Genomic DNA, 21966 nt, shown 5'->3' with positions numbered 1-21966 from the left:
GTGAGGCTTCATCTGGAGTACTGTGTCCAGTTTTGGGCCCTACTCTACAAGAAGGATGTGGAAAAATTGGAAAGAGTCCAGCGGAGGGCAACAAAAATGATTAGGGTGCTGGAGCACATGACTTATGAGGAGAGGCTGAGGGAACTGGGATTGTTTAGTCTGCAGAAGAGAAGAATGAGGGGGGATTTGATAGCTGCTTTCAACTACCTGAAAGGGGGCTCCAAAGAGGATGGATCTAGACTGTTCTCAGTGGTACCAGATGACAGAACAAGGAGTAATGGTCTCAAGTTGCAGTGGGGGAGGTTTAGGTTGGATATTAGGAAAAACTTTTTCACTAGGAGGGTGGTGAAGCACTGGAATGGGTTACCTAGGGAGGTGGTGGAATCTCCTTCCTTAGAGGTTTTTAAGCCCGGCTTGACAAAGCCCTGGCTGGGATGATTTAGTTGGGGATTGGTCCTGCTTTGAGCAGGGGGTTGGACTAGATGACCTCCTGAGGTCCCTTCCAACCCTGCTATTCTATGATCCTATGATTCCATGACACATCAGCTGGCTCCCCAGCCCGGGGCACACTGTTGTGGGTACAGCTGGCCAGCACCACAGGGACCCTGCATCACATCAGTTTCCTGTCTCTTTTCCCCAGGATGCTGTCGCCACCGTGCCCTGGGACCCTTTGGGGAAAAAGGCCTGAGAAACAGGAGCCTTGCGGCAACTCGGGCTAGAACCGCTAGTGCAGCTGCAGCTTAGAACAACTCAGGCCTAGAAACATGATGTAAGTCTAGCCTAAAACCACTAAGGCAAGTCAGGCCTAGCACTGAGAGAGCAATGGGGTTTGCCCGGCGCTGCAGGTAATGCACCTCTCCAAGAGGCAGTAGCTAGGGTGGCACAAGAATTCTCCAATCGACCTAGCACTGCAGGGTTAGACCAGCAGAGCTCTGTCTCTCGGGGGGTGTGGATTATTTACAGCCATGAGACGTAGCTGTGCCCAGGTGCGTTTCCAGTGTAGACCAGCTCTTAGGCCTTGAACAACTACAGTCACTTTGGCCTACAAGCATTAGAGCGACTCAGGCCTAGAACCAGCACAGCAAAGTCCTCTGCAGCCAGTGGACTGGGAGAGCTGAGAGCTGATTTCACAGGCAGGGAGAAGAACTGGGAGCTGGAGTGGAGATTCTCAGCACTTCAAGCTAGTTCTGGCTCTGCGATGTCTCGCAAGGGACAGAGCCATAGGGCAGCCGCAGGGTGTGCAGGGACTGCTTACACAAGGCACCACTTTGCTGGAGTGCTTCCCTGCGCCAAACCTCAATGGCAGCAGGACAATGGAACATGCCATGAGGCCAATTGGCCTCATGGGGCGGGGGGAGGAGCAATTCGGATTTTATCACCCCCCCTTGATCCTAGGATTTAAAGATCAAATCAGGAACTGGCAACTCTTAACGGATTGAGCTGTGAAGCAGAATGCCGGCTGGGCTTAGAGGGGCTGCAGTTTAGGAATGTGGAGGAGTGGGGACTAGTGGTTAGAGCAGGGGGGCTGGGAGCCAGGACTCCTGGGTTCTATAGCTGGGAAAAGAATCCAGGAGTCCTAAAGGCTAAGTGTATATTAAATAGTGCATAGTCCATTTTGCACAGGGGTGAACTGTACCCTGTTTTTTGGCCAGGATCTCTGGGGTGGAATTGGAAGGAGTGGTGTGCGTGTGTGTGTGTTTGTGAGTGTGCGTGTGTGTGTAAGTGTGCGTGTACACGGGCCTGCCTTGCCATGGAATCCAAACCGAATTGCAAAGCTGGAATTTACAAACCCACCCAGGCAGGCCCCCTGCCTGCAGAGAGCTCATTTCCAGATGCTATTAAAAGCTGGAGGTAAACACAGCATTTGTATTAGTGCCACAGAACGGAGGCTCCTGGGGCTGCCGAGCAAACACCAGAGGGGCTGGATTCTGTGCTTGTGGATGCTGGTGTAAATCCAGGGCGACAGCACTGCCATCAGCAGCATCGCTCCTGATTTACACCATCGGCGAGAAGGGAGCATCAGGCCCCGAAGTATGACTCCTCCTTCACACTGTAGTGAGAGGAGAATTGAGTGACTCCTGATTTACATCAGGGTGGGAGGAGGATCAGTCCTGTCTGTGGCAGGCCAGTGATCACAACCCATCCTCCCCAAATTATTCATTCCCCTTCCAAAGGGGGGAATGACGCTATGTGTTTTCTGAAGATGGCAGGGCTGTTTCCCTGCGAAGGTGTTAGAAAGACATTCTCACCGCAGGGCTGGGGCTGTCCAAGGGCTTCCCAGACCAGCCCACCCCGTCACATGCTGCACAAAAGTGTCACAGCTAGATCCTCTGACAGTGCAAACATGGTGAGTTCAACGGAACTGATTCCACTGGGGATCTGGCCCCAGTGACTCCACCAGAGCTCTGGCTGATTCCCACCAGCTGGAGATCAATGCTCCCACGCTAACCATGGCACTGATGCTTCCCCAGCCTTCGTGCCAGACAGGTGGGGGCTGCCGAGATTATCTGGGTTTTTTTTTCCCCTTAAGTAAATTATTAATGGGCGGGATGTTTGCTCATTTGTTTAGCATAAAGCAACATCTTCCCCCCTTGATTTTAAATTTTATTTTATTATGGCATAAATTTCAATATTTAATCTCCCCTTCATGAATATTACAAGACCCTAAATATTTCCTAACCGATTGCTAACATGCCTTTTATGAAATCGGTCCCGCCGGAGCCGTCAAAAAGATGCAAACGTTTAAAATTCCTTACGACTGGGATGGGGATAGGCTGGGAGCTGGGGGGTTATTTATTAGCAGGGCTGAGTAATCCAGCCTGCTCTCCACTTCACCTGATGCTCTGTGTGTTACCATAGCATCAACTGAGGTCGGGGCCCCATTGTGCCGGGTGCTGCCCAGACCTCAGCTGAGATCAGGGCTCCATTCTGCCAGGTGCTGAACAGACACAGGGTCCCAGCCCTAAAGAACTGCCCATCTAGCCAGACAAAGGATGGGAGGGGAAACAAAGGGTAAGTCTCCCCTTCAGTGGCCCCAGCTCCAGCAGTGTGGACGCTATGTACACCGATGGGAGGGGTTCTCCGGTCTCTGAAGGAAATCCACCTCTCTGAGAGGCGGTAGCACAGCGACCTAGTGCTGACGACACCGGGGGTTAAGCTGTCGGGGGATTGTTCACACCACTGAGAGGTGAGCTCCCCTTGCAGACCAGCCCAAGGTACAGCGAGGGGAAAGGACCTGCACACGGTCACTTGTCAGTGACAGAGCTAAGAACTTAACCCCGGTGTCCCGAGTCTCTGACTGGCACCCAAGTCACTACGTCGCACTGCCACTCACACCCATGCACACAGGTATGGAATACACACTGACACTTGCATGTCACACGCATACTTGTGCACACACTGCCAGCTCTACTCAAGTGTGCTAATTTGCACACATGCCATGTGCACATACACTCATGCACATCTTTACTCACATGCCCAGCAGAGCACATGTGCAAGTGAACACACACACACACACACACCCCTCAAAGGGTGCATAAGCCCATATATGCTCAGATGCACACATACGCATTCACACACGTACAAATGAGCACATACAAAATGTGTGTATACTGCACATACATCTTCAGGAGCACATACACTCACACAAAGGGTGCATGCCCCCCACATACTCACATGGGCACACACGCATGCACACACACTCACAAGTGTGCAGGCACCCACACATGCTCACAGCCCCACATTCCTCCTTCTAGGCACGTGGGCACACTCATACAGATAACTCAGTCATAGTGAATTTGATGGGAGCATGACACATCCACACATGCTCACTCCACACACACACCCCGCTACACACTCCTCCATTCAACCATATACACACTCCTCCCCTCCCCCAAACACACTCCGCCACAAGCCAACAACCAAACCCTCCCATTTCTCTGGCTCCAAAGAGCGAAGAAACCTGCCCCCCACATCCCCTCTCTCTCCACCCCCGAGGAATGAGAAGCCCTAGTGGTTAGTGACTCAAAGGAGCCCACCTGGGCCGGCAGCCCTGGGGTGTCACTCAGTAGGAGGGTGACCAGACAGCAAGTGTGAAAAATTGGGACGGGGGTGTGGGGGGTAATAGGAGCCTATATAAGAAAAAGACCCAAAAATTGGGACTGTCCCTATAAAATCGGGACACCTGGTCACCCTACTCAGCAGAGTTAAATGCAAAGCCCTGAGCTCCATCACCCCATCCGGCCACCCAGCTGGCAAGCAGAGAGCATACCAGCTAATGGAAGGGGGAGCTGGAGCCTACAGGCTCCAGCCACAGCCCCATCAATTTGGCCAGTAAAGCTCCCCCCCCTTCCCCCGCTTTTGTTTGTTTAGTTAAGGAAATGGCTCCTAAGTGCAGGGCTCACAGTTTGCAGGCCATGAATCATCCCACCAGCCAACCCAGCAAAATCCCGCCTGCCTGCCCTGACAAATCAATAACCTGCTGGGCAGGAGCGGGGCTACAGAGCCCTGACTGGCTTAGCCTCCCGGCCTCCCCATAAGCACTCATGCCAAGCTTTGCCTAGCGGGCAACACGGGAGACCGGCTGGGGGGGTCTCTCACTAGCTGGGCCTGGATGGGTGGGGATGATGCTGAGACTGGCTTGGCCCAAGGTGGGGGGAGGGGTGGCGACACTAGAGAATGCGTCTTTGTACCCGTCCCCAACTCTCCTTGCTTTGCTCTGTGCGAGCTGCAATAACAGCCCCTGGGCTCCCTCTCAAACCCTCCCATTGGTTCCGGCAGGGCTCAGACACACTGGCCTAGAATGGGCAACACTGCAGGGTTCCCCACTCAGGGGGCAGCCAAAGACAGCAGCAACTTGCCTAAGGACACACAGCCAGCCAGCCAGTGGGAGAAAAATGGAAACCAGGAGTCCTGCTCTAACCACACCCCCTCCCATAGCTGGGGATGGAACCCAGGTGTCCTGACTCCTGGCCCTCTCTGCTCTAACCCACTATTCCCCGCTCCCCTCCCAGAGCTGGGGATGGAACCCAGGTGTCCTGACTCTCCCTTCTGACCACAGCGGCTCTCTTCCGTCACGCCCCTGCACAAACACGCAGAGCGCACGGGAGAGCGGGCAGGGAAGACGGATCAGCAGCTGTTTCGAATCTGCTATTCCCAGTTCATTATGGGGAGCCATCTCTCCTCTCAATGGACATTTGAAAGCACTGAGCGTCCATTATATACACAGGAGGCGCCATTCATCACTCACGCTCGTTGCCTTGATCCCAGCTCTGTGACAGCCCCGTGCCAGCCGTCTGGCCCCAACTCCCGCCACACACAGACAGGCTCATTCATTACAGTTCAGAGCTGCTGGAGGCAGGAACCTGGGCTAGTCAGAGCAACCCCTGGCTGAGCTGAACTTAGCCCTCATGTCTTGCAGTGGAGGGGCGGGAGTATGCCGTGGATTGGGCTGAGGGGGCAATGCTAAGATCCGCTGGCCCCTGGGAGGGTCACTGAGGCTGGCTCAGTGCAGGGGGAAGTGACTCCCAGCACGAGCAACGCTGGAAGGATTTCCCACCGGAATTCTAACTTGCAATTTGCTGCTCTAACCACTAGACCCCACTCCTTCCCCAGAGCTGGGGCTAGAACCCAGGAGTCCTGGCTCCCAACCTCCAACCCACTCCCATAGCGGGGGATAGAACCTACGGGTACATCTACACAGCAGTTAGACACCTGCGGCTGATCTGGATCAGCTGACTCAGACTTGTGGGGCTGTGAAAATAGCTGTGTTGATGTGTGGGACCCTGCTTTAACCACTAGACCCCACTCCCCTCCTGCAGCAGGGCACAGAATCTAGGAGGCCTGACTCACCATCAGACCCTCAGAGCAGTTTGAAACTTACCCATCCAACCCCCCCCCCACCTAAAGAGAGAAAATTCCACCCATGCTTAGGGGCTTCCGGTGGTGGGTGGGGAGCATGTAGGACTCCGAACATAGTGATGGGGCTGGGCTGAGCTTCTCTGGCCTGTCGTTTACAGCAGGACAAAGCATGCAGGCAGCGCAGTCAAACATTAGAGCACTGGGCTGGGATCCAGGGTTCTATTCCTGCCTCTCCTACATGACCTCAGGCAAGGCCCTTCCCCTCGTTGTGACTGATTCCCCCTATGCTTTGTCTAGTTAGATGAGGAGTGAGCTCTTCAGGCCGGGACTGTCTCTCGTTGTGTGTCTGTGCAGTGCCCAACCCAGCAGGGCCCCATCTCAGTCAGAGTCTGTGCAGAACCAGCGCAATAAGGACCCTAATCTCAGCTGGGGTCTGTGCAGCGCCCAGCAAAATCAGGCCCTGATCTCGGTCGGTGTCTGTGCAGCGCCTGGCACAAGGGGGCCCTGATCTCGGTCAGCGTCTCTGCAGCGCCTGGCACAAGGGGGCCCTGATCTCGGTCAGGGTCTGTGCAGCGCCTGGCACAATGGGGGCCCTGATCTTGGTTGGGGTCTGTGCAGCGCCTGGCACAAGGGGACCCTTATCTCATGTGCTACTGCAATAATAATATCAGACACTGCTTCCTTCTGACTGGATGTAGTTCTTGTCCTTTTTACACTGGCATAAATGGCAGCACAAAGGACGAGATGACAGAGAATTAAGCTGGCGCTGAAATAAGTCTGTCTTTCACCCTTGCCTTTGCACAACAGTGGGGTGACCCCAGAATGGATCCCAAACATCCCTGTCCCTGGGATCCCGACATCCAAGCAATGTAATCTATGACAGCACAGAGGTCCCAGTAATGATACTAATCCCAAGCTCTTCTACAGCCCTTTCCATCGTAGACCTCAAAGCCCATAAATCTCCTTATCCCCATTTTACAGCTGGAGAAACCAAGGCACAGAGCGGTGACATGACATGGCCCAGGTCACCCAGCAGGCCAGTGGCAGCTCCAAGAATAGAACCCAGGTGTCCTGAGTCCCACTCCAGTGCTCCATCCAATCAGCTGCACTGCCTCCTAACCAAAATGATTAACTTAAAAGTGACCAAATGAATTACTGGCCTCCTCACTACACTGTGGGGATCAGTGCTAAGTAAAACGCCCCCTGGATTACTGAGTGAAGCAGCACCGGTGGCAGGTTACATAGACGCTCCTGCAGTGATGCAGGGACTGTGGGGGGTTGCATGAAAGAGGCAGGCCACAAGCAATCTCGACTCCCCCTCCCCAGATAGCTAAAGGATTAGCTCCCAAGGTTCCTGTGTTGTTTATTAATCAGGCTCCACAAAAGTTGAGCCCTGTTGCTGTCCATGCTAATCCAAGCCGAATGATTTTCAAATCCATTGCGAAACCAATAATGGCATAAGCGGGTTTACTGCTGATTGAGAGATAGGGCTCCCGCGCCACCAGAGTGAGAGGGATCAAGGGAAGCTCCAGTTATGAAAAAAGGGGAAAAGCTGCTGCCTAAATAAATATTTAAACCCCGGGATAATCCCATAAAACTCAGCAAACACGTCCCCATCCCTGCAGCTCTGCCCCTCCAGGCTGGCGGGATTGGCAGAGGCTTGCTACACTCAGTGGATGGTTGCCCATAACATGGATTCTGAATTGCCAGCTGCTGTGAATTCCCCCTCGCCCCCCGGCAGCCAGAATTACGTGAAAATCTCAGTGATTAATAAATAAATATTCAATAATGTTAATCAGGTCTTTTCTCTATAGACAATCATGGACCTGGTTTAAGCCAATACCAAGCACCCTTCTTCTGGGCTACATGGAAGGAGCAATTAAGCTCTTTTTATGTAGTGATAGCTGGAAGCCACTGGCCAAGGCCAAATGGCAAAGTCTGAGCAAGAACTAACATAAGGAGAATTAGGCCTGGTCTACACTTAAAAGTTAGTTCAACATAGCTACAGCACTTAGGGGTGTGAAAAATTCACACTCCGGAGCACTGTAGTTGCTAACCTAACCCCCAGTTTAGATGTGGCTAAGTGATGGAAGAATTCTTCTGTCAATCTAGCTACCACAGCTCATGGAGGTGGATTACCAACATTGACGGAAAAACCCGTTCTGTATCTTTTGGAAGCATCTACACTGCGGCACTTCAGCGGCATAGCTGCAGCGCCATAGCTGTGCTGTTGTAGCAGCCATAGGGTAGGCATGGTCTCAGACTGGTTACAGGGGCTAAGGGATGGTTCGGCAAGATGTGTGTGTGGCAGAGAAGCAGAAAGCCAGCAGAGAGCAGGAGAAGCAATTGTGAGTGTGGCTCTGAGAGGGAGCAGAGGAAAAAAACATTTTGTGGAAAAGACAGATCTTCTGCGGGAACACACGCAGGTTTAAAAACTTGCCTGGTTTCTGGCCAGCTCACCCACCTGGCTCCTTGGCAGCCCGCTGGAAGGACTGCCTTGGGGGCAGGATCCCTGGGCTTCTATGGGTACTGGCTCCAGGGCAGCCTGCCATGCCTGGGGAGCCAGACAATCAGGCAGCCTGGGGAGCCAACTAGCCCAGGAGACTGGAGGCCCTGAAGTTCCCAACTCCAAGGCAGTCAACCTGGAGCTGGGACCCTGGAAGCTCTGGCAACAGCTGGCTGAAACCGTTTCACAGCTGCTATTCAGTGGTGGACAGCCGTGAAACTGACAAGAATCAGGTCAGGAGCTACCAGGGCTCCAGGGGCACACACTTCATTTAGGAAACCCCATGTTTCGATGTTTCCAAAATGAAATACTGTGGGATTTTAGTTCAAGTTTTTGGCTTTTTGGGGTGAAATGTTTTCCAAAACTCAAAAATGATTGTAGAACAGAAATTCAGTTTCCCAGCCCATTCTGCACAGAGCAAAGAATCTGCCTGCTGGTGTTTGTTTCCATTGCGTTCAGGGAAAGAGGACTATGTGCACATTATTTTTAAATAAACAGGATTGTACAGAAGAATGTACCTAACTCACATCATTGATTTCTCTTCCTAATGGAAACAGCCCAGCGAGTCCCTGGATACTGGCAAACCGCTCGGCCAAAGGGGTAGCAGTAACAATTGCAGTAGTGCCCAGGAGCTCCAGTTGTGGAGCAGGACCCCCGGGTGCCACACAGACTAAGAACCAAAAAGAGTAAGGGTCTAATTCTGCTGATTCTAGAGAAAGCCCTGAAGAGGATGTGACCTTCCCAGAGTTCAGAATCCAGGATTAGAATGACATTTACTGCATTACGGTTTAGAAACTCATGATTTTTTAAACTAGTCTTGTGCTTTTTGGAGGCCTGCCTCATGGATTTTGACTGGGGAGAGGCAGTGGTACTGTTGGAATTTGGGCCAGGGTCTCAGCATGTATAAATGATCAGAGTTAATTTACACCAGATTAGGATCTAACCCAGTGTATTTTGGTTGAGAGGCGTGTGTATGTGTGGCGGTGCAGTACAGATTGTAAACTCTTGGCATCAGAGAACATTTAATGGCTAGATATTTGTACAGCACCCGGTACAATGAGGTCCCAATTGCCATTGGCATACGTCTGTTTTATTTATCATTTAAATTAAATTACAGGGCATGTAGGGGCTGCAACCAACGTTAGCCCCCTGTTGTGCCAGGTGCTGCACTACCTCCAACCACAACCAGCCTCCCATTGTGCCAGGCGCTGCACAGACCCCACAGAGATCAGGGCCCCCACTGTGCCACAAAGACCCCAGCAGAGATTGTGAGCCCCACTGTGCCAGGTGCTGCACAGACAGAGTGAGAGACAGCCTCTGCCCTGACGCACTTCCAATATAAATAGACAAAGGGGGCAAAGGGGAAACAGAAGCACTGAGCAGGAATGTGGTGTAGCCAGGAACCAGGAGTAGAATCAAAGCGTCCTGTTCCCCAGGCCACTAGACAAGTCAGCTCTGTCCCTTGAGATCAACTGTCGCTTTGTAAGGAGAGTGGCGCTGGCTTAACAGTGTGATGGGAGGAGACTTTACCTGGGCCCTAAGATGGAGAGGGGGGTGCATAAAAAACCCATCCAGTAGCAGCCTTGAATTAATCTGTCACTAAGCGCGCAGGCAGCGGCCCCGGCGCGTCCGTGATTTAGATGAATAATTGAAACGCTCCGATACATTTATTATCCCTTTAGTGCAAAAGTGGCAGAGAGAGACGAGTGGTAATTGAAAAATAGAACACAAATCTCTTGGTGAAAGCGCTGTTTCTTATCACAGAGTAAACATGTCAGGCCTAATAAACAAGAGAGACGCTGGGGGGGAGGAGGTGTTTGTTGATTTAATTCCTGATTTAAAGCCCCTGACTCTATTTCTTCCCCACACAAAAGACAAAAAGGGCTTTTCTTCCACCTCCCCCAGCCCCTTTATTGACCCAGGACAAAAGCAGTTTATAGCTGGACTGTCAAGGGGGAGAGCTCTGGACTCCTCCACACTGAACTGGCTGCTAGTAATGCCCAGCAGGGCCTGAGGCAAGCCTGGCACAGGGTAGGCCCTTCGGTGCCAGCCAGCTGGGCTGTGGTCTGGGAGCTCAAGTGGGGTAGTTTGCTGCTCAGGGGGAAGCTTAGAGTGTGTGTGGGGGGGAGTGACTTGGGGAGGGCGAAGGGGTCTCTGTGCTGCAGGGAATAAGATGGGGGGTCAGCACAGGGGGTGCTCTCCCCAGGCAGTCACTGCTGGCCCTACCGAACCAGTGCGGCACTGTGGAATGCTATGCTGCAGAGAGCAGGGCAGTGGAAAGTGCTCTCCCCTTTGACTCCAGTGCCCCAGCTCGGGAGCCTCTATGCACTATCATAATATAAACGTGAAATAATAACAATGCTGCCTTTCCTTTTTCTCTGCAAAGCCTGAGGAACTCCTCTCCACAAGAAGCCATCCTTTAGCATGGCTTGACAAAAGGATTGGGCTTTATTTACATGGGGGTAGAAGAGATTTCAGAGAGTTCAAGGCTAGATGGAACCATTAGATTATTTAGTCTAACCCCTTGTATAACACAAGCCAGAGAATGTCACCCAGTTACCCCTAGACTCAGCCCAGAGACTTCAGTTAGATCAAAACATTTCAGCCCTCAGGAGACTAACCAGTTGTGAGCCCGAGGCAGGGAACAGGAGAGACTGAGGAGCCACCAATGCCCAAGGCCCCTGCACTGGCAAGGAATTGCTGAGGTGAGCCATGCCCATGTGATCCCCAAGGTGACCCGCGTCCATGCTGCAGAGACAGGTGAAAACTCCCAACGTCCCTGCCAATCTGACCTGGGTGAAATTCCTGACCCCAAATCTGATGATCAGCTGGACCCTGATCATCTCTGCAAAACTCACCAGCCAGGCAGCTAGAGAGAGGATTCTCTGGACCAGCTCAGAACTTGGCCCACCCTGCCTGGTGTCCCATCTCCAGCTGTGGCCGATTCCTGATGCTTCAGAGGAAAGTGAAAAAAACAAACCAACCCAACCCAGAAGACAGCTGGCTGACTGTGCTTCAGGGGAGAAATTCCCTCCTGGATGCTTGTGGGCAACCAGCTAAAGCCCTGAAGCATGAGATGAGATTAGAGTCGTTATCTAAATGCAGAGCTGCAGTATGGCTTTTAGAAGGCAAATCAACTCTCATGCTTCAGGGCTTCTCTAATAGAGGATCAGGAAGATCCTTCCGCCCCATGGGCAGTTTCTCCTGTCAGTGCCACTAGACAGCCTGTACTGAATGGATCTTTAGAACAATTGATCTTTTCCTCCTAAGAAACAAAATGGGTGTGACTCAGCTCTAAACAGGGATATGGGAAACCAAGTAATTTTAACTCTGTAGCTTCCTCTGAAGCTAAGAGCTTGTCCCTGGAGTTGAGGAATGGAAGGACTTCCCTTGCAGAGAGACTTTGGGAGTCTCTCTCCCAAAGCCCCATGGGGGAAACAATGGAGCAGGAATTCTCGATTATCCACACATGGGCTAGATGTTTAAAAGACACCCAATGAAAGATGCTTTATAAGGAGCTATAGGCGAGAGGGCAGCTTGGCCTAGTGGACAGGACAATGGCCTAAGAGTCAGGTTCAATTCCTGGCACTGCTGGGTGACTTTGGACAAATCAATTCCCCTCCCTGTGCCTCAGTTTCCCCATCTGTAAAGTGGGGATAAGGATGCTTTGTAAAGTGCTTCAAGATCTGTGGATGAAAAGCGCTATCAAAGAGGCAGTGGTCTGAGAGCTGTAGAGAAGGGATGGTCCCCCCCAGAGACCTCAGGAATCACAATGCATGATCACTTGCCCAGCATGTTGGGGGGATCTAGGGGATCCAGCTAAGAGAGACACTCCTGGAGGGGATCCGGAGAATCCAGTGTCTAGAGGGAACGCCGTTGGACCCCCTTTTGGAAAAGGCCTTACTACACTCACCAACCTTGGTACCAATAAACCCTAACCACAGACCCTTCTTCTGCTCTAAATCCCAAACCTGACTCCCCCAACCCCAACATTGAGGTCTTCAAATCCAGCCTGGCTGCCTTTCTGGAAGGTGCTTTAGCCAAACACCAGATATTGGGTTCAGTATGGGGGGAAGTGGGTGAAATTCTGGATGATCTAACAGGCCCTTCTGGACTTAAACTCTATGAATCAGAGTTTTGACTTAGAAAAGGGAGAAGGAACCAGATACTCCATGAAACCCACTAGGGACTTGACTCTCTATTTGCTATTGATTTCACATAGAAGGTGCCTAAAAGGTGCTGGGAGGCAGGAAAAGATAGATAGATAGATAGATAGATAGATAGATAGATAGATAGATAGATAGATAGATAGATAGATAGATAGATAGATAGATAGATAGATTCCCAGGCCCACTGGCAGGAGGAAAATAAAATGCACTTTAAAATCAGCCCTGAGAAAACCTCCTTCCTGCACGCATGCATGAGCGCGCACGCACACACACACTGAAACAGAGAAATGGGCCTTGTCGGGAGGGTTAGAAAGCGACTTGGCAGACACGTGGGCTCAGCAACTCAGCAGCAGCGTGGGTGGTCTGTACAGCAGTGAGCCAGTTGGAGGGCAGGGTCAGGAGTGCAAGAGATGTTGTGCTGTGTACGTATAAATGTGCTTAACTTGTGCCGTGCGTGTGATGTGTGTGGATGGAGGGTGTGTGTATATGGTCATCTCTTCCCTAGCCTCTCAGGCCCAGAACACAGGTGTGCCACCTGCAGCCGTCTGTCCCTCCCATGAGGGGGCCGGTTATCAATGAGCCCCCCTGGGAGATGTGTGTGTGGATGGAAGCTGCGTCCAGGTGGTGTGTCTGGATGTGTGTGCACGTGTGCTCTGTGTGTGTCTGCATGTCTGCGGGGGGGTATGAATTTGGATGTGGCCGGTGTGTGTCGGTGTGTGTGTCCAGATGTATGTTTGTGCGTGTACAGATGCGTTGGGGAGTGTGTAGATGTGTGTCTATGACTGTGTATCAGTGGGGATGTCTAGGTGTGGGGGGTTTCTTTGTGTACGTAGATGTTGTGATGTGTGTGTGTTCGTCTGTGTGTATCAGGAAGAACAAGAAATGCAAACATCTTAGTCAAATCGATCTATATGGAGCCTGGGACAAAGAGTTAAAAGCGATTCTTTCTTGCTTTCTTTCTTTCTATGGCTGCTGCCCGTGGTGGGGGAGGCGAGGGAGGGGTGTGGATCAGGGACACAATGTGGTCCTATTGTTTGGTTTTCAACAGAAGCGCTGGCCTGCATAAAATCCAGCCATTTGCTGGTTCCTGCCCCACGGCTTCTGCTTGCTCCTTTGTCATGTCACCTCCTTTCAGCTCCATGGCTTCTCCCCTAATGCCCAGCGAGGCTGCACTGAGACGGGACCTAGGTTTGCTTATCCCTGCTCTGGATGGGTCTGACGGATCCACGGCAGACGCTGAACTCCATTCTGTGCTAGGGCTCCTGATGCTGCTGGGGCTGGACTGCAAAATCCCCTATTGAATTGCCAGGCTGGAGCGGCCCAGGGGGCATCTAGCTGGGGCTCCCGTCTCCAGCAGCAGGCAGCACTAGCTGCTACAGAGGCAGGGCCAGGAAATCCTGCAGTTATGGGGTAAAGTGTCCCCAAGGACTTTTCCCCATGAAAGAAATGGGACAGATCCTCACTGGTGTAAATCAGTGTTGTTCCATTGACTCCAGTGGAGCAACACCAATTCCCACTAGCTGGGGATTCAGCCCTAGTGACTAATGGAGCAATGTTGATTTACACCACCCGTGGATCTGGCCCCACTGACTCCAATGGAGCTATGGCTGATTTACCTAGGGTGATCAGATGACCCGATTTTATAGGGACAGTCCCGATTTTTGGGTCTTTTTCTTATATAGGCTCCTATTATCCCCCACCCCCGTCCCAATTTTTCACATTTGCTGTCTCGTCACCCTAGATTTACCCCAGCTGTGGATCTGGCCCGGTCACTCCAATGGGGTGCTGCTGATTTACTAGCTAATCTTGGAGCATTTCTGCTACAGGGATTTTGCCCCAAATGCCGAGCGTGGTGTGTTCCGTTCCTAAATGTCCTTGTCGGGAAGAACAATCAAGTGCCTTCGCTTGGATTTTATTTTCCACCCTTAAAAGTTGTTTTGCAATCAAATTAAAGAGAGAGGCCAAGGCGCGTGGGGGGGGGGGGGGGAACATGTCCCTTCCTCTAATGCACTCACCCGCCACTAAGTGCCATAAATCTGAGCCTGGTGTTAAAATGCAGGACCTCAGAACTCTGCTGTTTTACAAAAAATCCCCATAAATCTCCTGCGAGAGTGGACTAATGGACAGAACAACAGAATGACATGGGGAGAGGGCTCCAACACAGCCCTCACAGCTCCTGTGTTCTCAGCACCACATGGACAGGAAGGGGCCAGCTCCAGCTGTATTGTGATAGCACAGATCAGAGCTCTCATTGTGCCAGGTGCTGCACAGTCCCTGACTGAGATCAGAGCCCTCATCGTGCCAGGTGCTGCACAGTCCCTGACCGAGATCAGAGCCCTCATCGTGCCAGGTGCTGCACAGTCCCTGACCGAGATCAGAGCCCTCATCGTGCCAGGCGCTGCACAGATCCCGTCCAAGATCAGGATCCCCATTGTGCCAGGCGCTGCACAGACCCCGTCCGAGATCAGGGCCCCATTGTGCCAGGCGCTGCACAGACCCCGACTGAGATAAGGGCCCCATTGTGCCAGATGCTGCACAGACCGTGACCGAGACCAAGGCCTAGGGTGACCAGATGTCCAGATCTTATAGGGACAGTCCCGATTTTTGGGTCTTTTTCTTATATAGGCTCCTAATACCCTCCACCCCCGTCCCAATTTTTCACATTTGCTGTCTGGTCACTCTACCAAGGCCCCACTGCACAGACACACATCGAGAGAGTCCCTGCCCCAAAGAACTAATCATCTGAATTGACAAATAGCCTTTTATCCCTTTTTGCAGATGGGGAAACTGAGGCACAATGAGCACAGGGCCAGATTTTCAAGTGCCGTACGCCCCCAATTGAAGCTGGATTTCCCACGGATCGTAGCTCCTGTTAGGCATCCAAACAAACACAACCAGATTCTTCCAAAGGCTCTGCCAACACTTGGCTGGGCAGGCACCCAACTCCCAGTGATTACAAGACTTACCTAGGGGCTTTGGAAAATTGCACTGGGTGCCTGTCTGCATCTTAAGACAACTCCCTACCTTTGTAAATCTGGCCCCTGGGTGCCTAAGGATACCAGTGTCCAAAGCATCTAAATGACTTGGAGGCCTAAATCCTATTTTCAAAAGAAACTTAAGTCCAGTTAACACCCAATGGCTCTTAACTGCACAAATTCAGCTCTGAAGCAGAACTTAGTGGAAAACGGTTTTCCTGTTCTCTGAATATTTTGAGAGTCTGAAAATTTCCCCTGCCCCGAATTGGGAGGAAAATCAAAATCTTGACCAATTTTCCTGCACCGTGAACAGTTTCAACAAATGGGCGTATTTGGCCAAAAACGTTTTATCAAAAATTTCCCATCAGCTCTACCTCTACATGCCTGAGTCATTTATGAAAAAAGGACAGCGGCCCCTAAGTCACTTAGACACTCAACATTTTTAGTCAAAGCACCTAAATCCCTCTGGATCTTTTTGAATATCCCGGCCTGTATTTAACATCCAGGCTGATTGCATGGCCAGGTGTTACTGATCTCACACACAGATACACATGTGTCCCGACAGGGGAATTTATACGAGTTATATTTAGCTCTGGGTAGTGGCAGGAGTCCTTCTGAGTTGTCAGAGAGCCCACCTTGCTCGCATAAATCTCGCCATGTGTCTAAGCGAGCCCTGTCACTTCTCATTTACTGGGAGATCTACTTGCATCCTTTCGGAGATATAGAAATTGATTTGTTCTTTTGCTATTTTGCTGATTAGGGTTTAAAAATTCCCTCAGACTGAATACTTCTGGCTATTGCTTAGTCAACGCAAGAGAGCAATAAATGGCAAGGCTGGAGAGTCTGAGGGGTGGGCCTGGGGCTCAGGCCATCTGGGTTCTATTTCTAGCTGTACCACAGGCTCCTTGGACAAGTCACTTAAGGTCAAATTTTCAAAAGTGGCTCAGGCATTGAGACCCAAATCCTCAAAAGTATTTAGGTTCCTAATTCTCATTCATTGCCGTGGGAGTTGGGTACCTTAATAGTCATTGAAGGTCAACACAAGTCATGTTTGAAAATGAGATATAGGCTCCTAAATCATGTAAGTCCTTTTGAAAATTTTACCCTTATGCTCAAATAAATTTGTTAGTCTCTAAGGTGCCACAAGTACTCCTGTTCTTTTTGCTGTTACAGACTAACACGGCTGCCACTCTGAAACCTGTCTACATTTAATATCAGCGCTGAACTCCTTTAAGCATCACAACAAACTCCTGTGCTCTGGTTTAAATCTGGAGTGACTCCAGACTGACACCTGCGTAAATGGGATTTGAATCCTCCCCCACTAAGCCTCCATTTCTATAAAGCCTTATTTTCAAATTAGCTTGGAAAGCCTTTACAGTCTTTAAAGGGACTAATTCTCATTTATGTTTTTCATCAGCGTGACCACACCATTGAAATGCAGCCATCTCTGGGGTGAGGCGCAGCAATAGTATAAAAGCCACACAGCAAACACTACATTTTAGGGTCAGAATTAAAGAGGAGAGCCAGGTACCACTGACATGCAGGAATGCAACTAGGAATTTAAACTAACACTTGTTTCATACCCAGAGCTACAGTGCTAAGGTACTATGCTAGATAGATAGATAGATAGATAGATAAGAATGTGTAGAGTGACAGAAAGATAAAGGTGTATGGGGACAGACAGATGCTACCACCAGTGATCTGGACTCGCATTACACGACATGGGAACACTCCCCCAGTGCACACGGACACAGGTCTGCTGCATTCAGGTTGCCGAGCTCCCACTTCTACTGATCTTGTGCTCTGCAAACCTTGCCGATCCAAAAGGCCAGGTTCTTCCCCCCCCCCATCCTGCTGCTATGGCGGGAGGCTGAGTGCTGTACCCGCTGTCAGCAGTATTTGCGATGGGAGAGGTCACATGTTAATGGGGTGGCGGATAAATCCCACCCGGCACCGTTTATCATCGAGTGACAACTCCAGGCCTTTTAAAAGTAGAAATAAAATGGGATCTCTGAGGTCAGGGATAAATAAGGGAGCCGTTACGGCTGGCAGTGAGGAGGCCCTGGAGCGGGCAGGGCTGGGCGGGGGTTGTTTGTTTTCCTGGGTCATTAATTTCCCCTTCATTCCATTCTCTGCTTCAGGCTCCCAACACCACCACCTTGGGCTGTGACTTTGTGAAACGGCTGCTAAGCAGGGCTTGCTGGGTGACCCAGGGCCGTCGTGCTGGTGAGCGGAGAGGGCTCAGTGAGGGTGCTCTAAGCTTGGGGTCAGCACTAGCCTCGATGCCCCAGTGGTGTGGGGGGTCGGGAAGGGGCACTCCTCTCCTCATGGGCAGTGCTGATCCCAGCGGCCCAGTGTGGTGCTAGGGTGCAGTGTGCTGGAGCGAGCGGGGCTGGGGGCTCAGAAGCAAGCACTGACCCTCAGTTAGCGCTGCCCTCAGGCCCCCCACTAGGGGGTGCTGTGCTGCAGGAAAGGGGGTGGGGGGCTCAGAGAGAGCACTCGCAAAGCTAGTGTTAGTCCTGGAGTCACATTCAAGTCTCCCACCTTAAATTCCCATCACCACATTCAGTTGGATACAATGCTATTCTCTTCCTGCACTAAGCTGTTGTGTAGTGTTGCTCTGTACTGTTAAGCAGCCCCCGTGTTCCCTCCCTAGAGGCAGCTGCATCTCAGCACCGGGTGAAGGATCCCTGTGAAAATCAAGTGACGTGTCAGGGCATGTAACACACTAGTCCCCTCCATGTGGACTCTGGCTGCTGTGCAGGCAGGTGTGAATGGCCAAGCCGTCTCTGCCCAAGCAGAACCCCGTTCTCACTCATGTCCTGGCAGAGAGTAACTCTGCAGGCACCATGTCAAAGCCAAGTCTGACCGGGGACTAGAGAAACTTGAGGGAGCCCTGGGTCTGGGCAGGTTGCACTGTGTGTGTGGGGGGGGGGGGGGTGAGGGGACGATCTGCTAAGCGGGTCTTCTTTCTTTAAGCCACTTTTATGTGATCAGAGCAATGTAGGGCTGGAAGGGACCTGGAGAGGTCAGCTAGTCTGGCCCCCTGTGCTGAGGCAGGGCGAATAAACCTCCACCGTCCCTGAAAGGTGTTTGTCCAGCTGTTCTTGAAACCCTCCCGTGACGGGGAATCCAAGCTCTCCTGGAAGGCCATTCCAGAGCTGTGCTACCCTTAGAATCCAAAAGTTCTGCCTCACATCTGACCTAACTCTCCCTTGCTGCAGATCAAGCCCATTACGGCTTGTCCTGCCTTCAACGGCTATGAATGGTGAAGTTTAGAATGGGAATCCATCCCTCCACCCACCCCATACACACCCTAGGTCAGGGCCCCCATTGTGCTGGGCGCTGCACAGACACTTAAGCGTGGCTTTAACTCAGTCTAGTTAAAGCGGTGTGAGGGGTCCCCCTAGTGTGGACGTGGTTAGATCGGGACAAATTTGCTTTATCCCAATCTAGCTATGCTCATAAGGAAAGGGAAGGGCAGCAAGCTGTGCTAGTATAACAACAATCCCTAGCTCTTCTATGGCACTTTCATCAGCAGATCTCCCAGTGCTTTACCCAGGGAGGCAGGGCCGACGAGAGGCGGGGAAGCCGGTACAAATTACCCAGGACCAGCGGTCTGAAAGGGGGCCCAGGACCCAGCTTCCCCCCCCTCTCGTCAGCCCTGTTTATACAGTCCGCCCTTGCTGCGGGGGGGGGGGGGGGGAATTTTCACCGGGGCCCAAACCCGCTCTCGGCGGCCCTGTAGGGTCTCCAGGGCTCTAACCACTAGACAACACGGCTGTTTTAGGCATTTTTATACCTGTATAACTGCATCCAATCTCGTGCTGCTATAACTAGCTTGCTAAAGAACCTGCCCCTCACACCCGACGGAGTTCTACCAGGACACAGACTGTGTGCAGAGGAGCCCACAGCCAGAGGCAGTCCCTGCCCCAAAGAGCTCGTTATGTAAACAGACAAAAGCAGGAGGGGAAACTGAGGCACAGAGTGGGGAAGAGACTTGTCCACGGTCAGGAACTGAACCCAGGAACCCGGGTTCAGTGCAGCGCCAGAGACGGGCGCTCTCAATCTCTCTCCCTTCACACTTCAACACGTGTCAGTAATTCAAAGAAATTCAATATTGATTTTTTTTGTTCCTCCCAACAAAAAAACTCCAGCGCAAAGGTTTAAATTTCACACTCACCACCACCACCTCCAAGCAGGGAGCTGTTAGCTGCAAAGAGACAGAGAGATCCCAAGTTATTAAAAGGAGACTGGCTAGAGAGACGTTATCACACACAGCCCTAGGCATGGCATGGAGATTTCTGAGCACATGGCTGTGGCAGGCCCCTTGTACGCATGGGAGAAGGTCTTAAAGCCAATGAAACAGAGAGAGGGGACAGGAGTCAGGACTCCTGGGTTCTCTCCCCAGCTCGAGGAGAGGAGTGGGGGGTTTCGCTCTAGCGGGTTAGAGCAGGGGGTTGGAGTCAGGACTCCTGGGTTCTCTCCCGGGCCTGGGAGAGGAGTTGGGGGGTCTGGTGAGTTAGACAGCAGAGTGGCCTGGGAGTTGAGACTCCTGGGTTCTATTCCTGGGGTGGGTAGTGGAGGGCTGAGAGCCAGGACACCTGGGTTCTCTGCCTGGCTTGCGGTGTGGTGGGGGGTCAAGACCACAGAGTGCTTTAGATTTCCAAGATGCTTTACAAACACGAACCAATTAATCATGGGCACTTAGCACTTGGCAGTTTGGCTGATGTCTGCTCTGGGGCCACTTTGCATTACAGGAGTTCTCTGTTTACCCGTTCCTATAAAGATGGGGAGGACGGGGCTGGCAGTGAGGAAAGATGCCCCTTTGCACCTCCAGGGCACTCAGGACAATTATCCTCTGCAGGAAGCCCTTTCCCCTTCCAAGGCAGGGGAAGTACACATGGACCTGGCTGTGATAACTGCCCCATGACAATCTTTCCATGGTCCCTGGTTCCCTCCACTGGGGGTCGCACAGATGCCAATCAAAGGAGGCAGGTCAGTGGTTTTCCCTACTGACGGATGGGGAAACAGAGGCAAAGAGAGTGGGAGGTGGCTGGGGACAGAACCCAGGCGTTCTGACTCCCAGCCCCTCCTGCTGTAATCTATTACATCCTGCTCCCCTCCCAGAGATGAGGATAGAACCCTAGCACCCCCCTGCTCTAGCCGCTAGACCCCACTGCCCTGCCCCAGCTGTTGCAGACATTCTCTGGGTCTCCTGGCTATAGCCATGGCACTATGGGGCTCCGGGCTTGACTACAGGAGCCAGACAGGCTTTCAATGTGAGAGGGGGTGTTTCCAAGGTGACAGGAGTCTGATGTGATGCTCCCGTTGCCAAGGTAACTCCCCGGTAACAGGTGCTAAACCATCAGCAAATTGCCAGGGCATGAATGAGAAGCGGAAATCTATCTGTTTCTAACCCCAGCAAGGGAGAGGCTAGCTTCGACTGATCCCCTCTAACGAGGCCTGGGCTCTGATGAGCTTTACAAACTGCTCAACGATAACAAGTCTGGCGCTGAGATGCGGTGGGGTGGGGTCAGGGGGCTGTTTATATAGGGATGCCTTGTCCTGTGCTGACAAGCCGCTGCCTCTGGAGTGGGAGCTGTTTACACAGAGATCCCTGGCCCCACACTGAGATGCAGCCACATCTGGGGCAGGGCGCGGGGGCTGTTTATACCCATTCCACCAAAACTCATCCATTAGAGTTTCTCTTCACTTTTCTGACCCCTTTTGCTAATGTAGGGTTCCTGTTCTCCACTCATCTACCTAGGGTGTAACTGCACTTCCTTCTCCAGAGTGCCTCCTGATTTACACCTGTCTGAGCACAATCAAACCAGACAGAGTGACAGCTGATTCCCACCCGTGTGAGCAGAACTGAGTGTGGTGGGGTTACTCCATATTCTCACCATCTTGGGCAGTACCAGCGACTGACTGACACTGACCCAGGTTGCTGACAGAGAATGGGCCGGCTGTCCTGGGTGCCATCACCCTAACCCCTGTCAGACATCCAGAGAGACCATCTCCCAGCTGGGTCTGCCCCTAATGCCAGCAAGAGCCAATCTGCCCACCAACATTTAATCTATCAGCTCCCCCCACCCCAAACCCGGCGCTAGAAATGAATGGAGGCTGTCAGTCTTTCCCCATCCCCACCATGCTTGGATGCATGGGGACCCCCCTGTGTAGAACTCTCTGAACCCGGGCAGGGGAGGGCTGCTACGGGCAGGTCCCCTGTCTGTATCAGGCTTCCTATGGCGGAGCAATTGAATCCCCTGGTTATATTCCTGGCATGGAGGTTTTACCTGTCCCCCTTTTCTCCCCGGCAGTGAGAAGCTGTTTGGAGGAGCAGCAGCATTTTGGAAACGTTCAGGGGTAGGTGAAGTGTTCAGAGTGACTCAGTTACGGGTGCTCTCCCCCCAAGTCAGTGCTGACCCCAGTTCCCCAGTGCAGCACTAGGGGG

General features: G+C 52.0%; 1 protein-coding gene across 1 annotated transcript in view; it reads right to left on the bottom strand.

Moving 5' to 3' along the window:
* Positions 1-21966, bottom strand: part of MACROD1 (mono-ADP ribosylhydrolase 1) — a 194900-nt gene that overhangs the window by 29176 nt on the left and 143758 nt on the right. The window contains exon 4 of the mRNA XM_054036268.1: positions 19693-19722. Coding sequence (XP_053892243.1) covers positions 19693-19722 — 30 coding nt within the window. The remainder of the gene's footprint in view (positions 1-19692; positions 19723-21966) is intronic.

The sequence above is a fragment of the Malaclemys terrapin genome, chromosome 7 (genome assembly GCF_027887155.1).
Source record: "Malaclemys terrapin pileata isolate rMalTer1 chromosome 7, rMalTer1.hap1, whole genome shotgun sequence".
Lineage (NCBI taxonomy): Eukaryota > Metazoa > Chordata > Testudines > Emydidae > Malaclemys > Malaclemys terrapin.
Note: the sequence above shows the minus strand (reverse complement) of the source record. Positions and strands in the feature narration are given on the sequence as shown.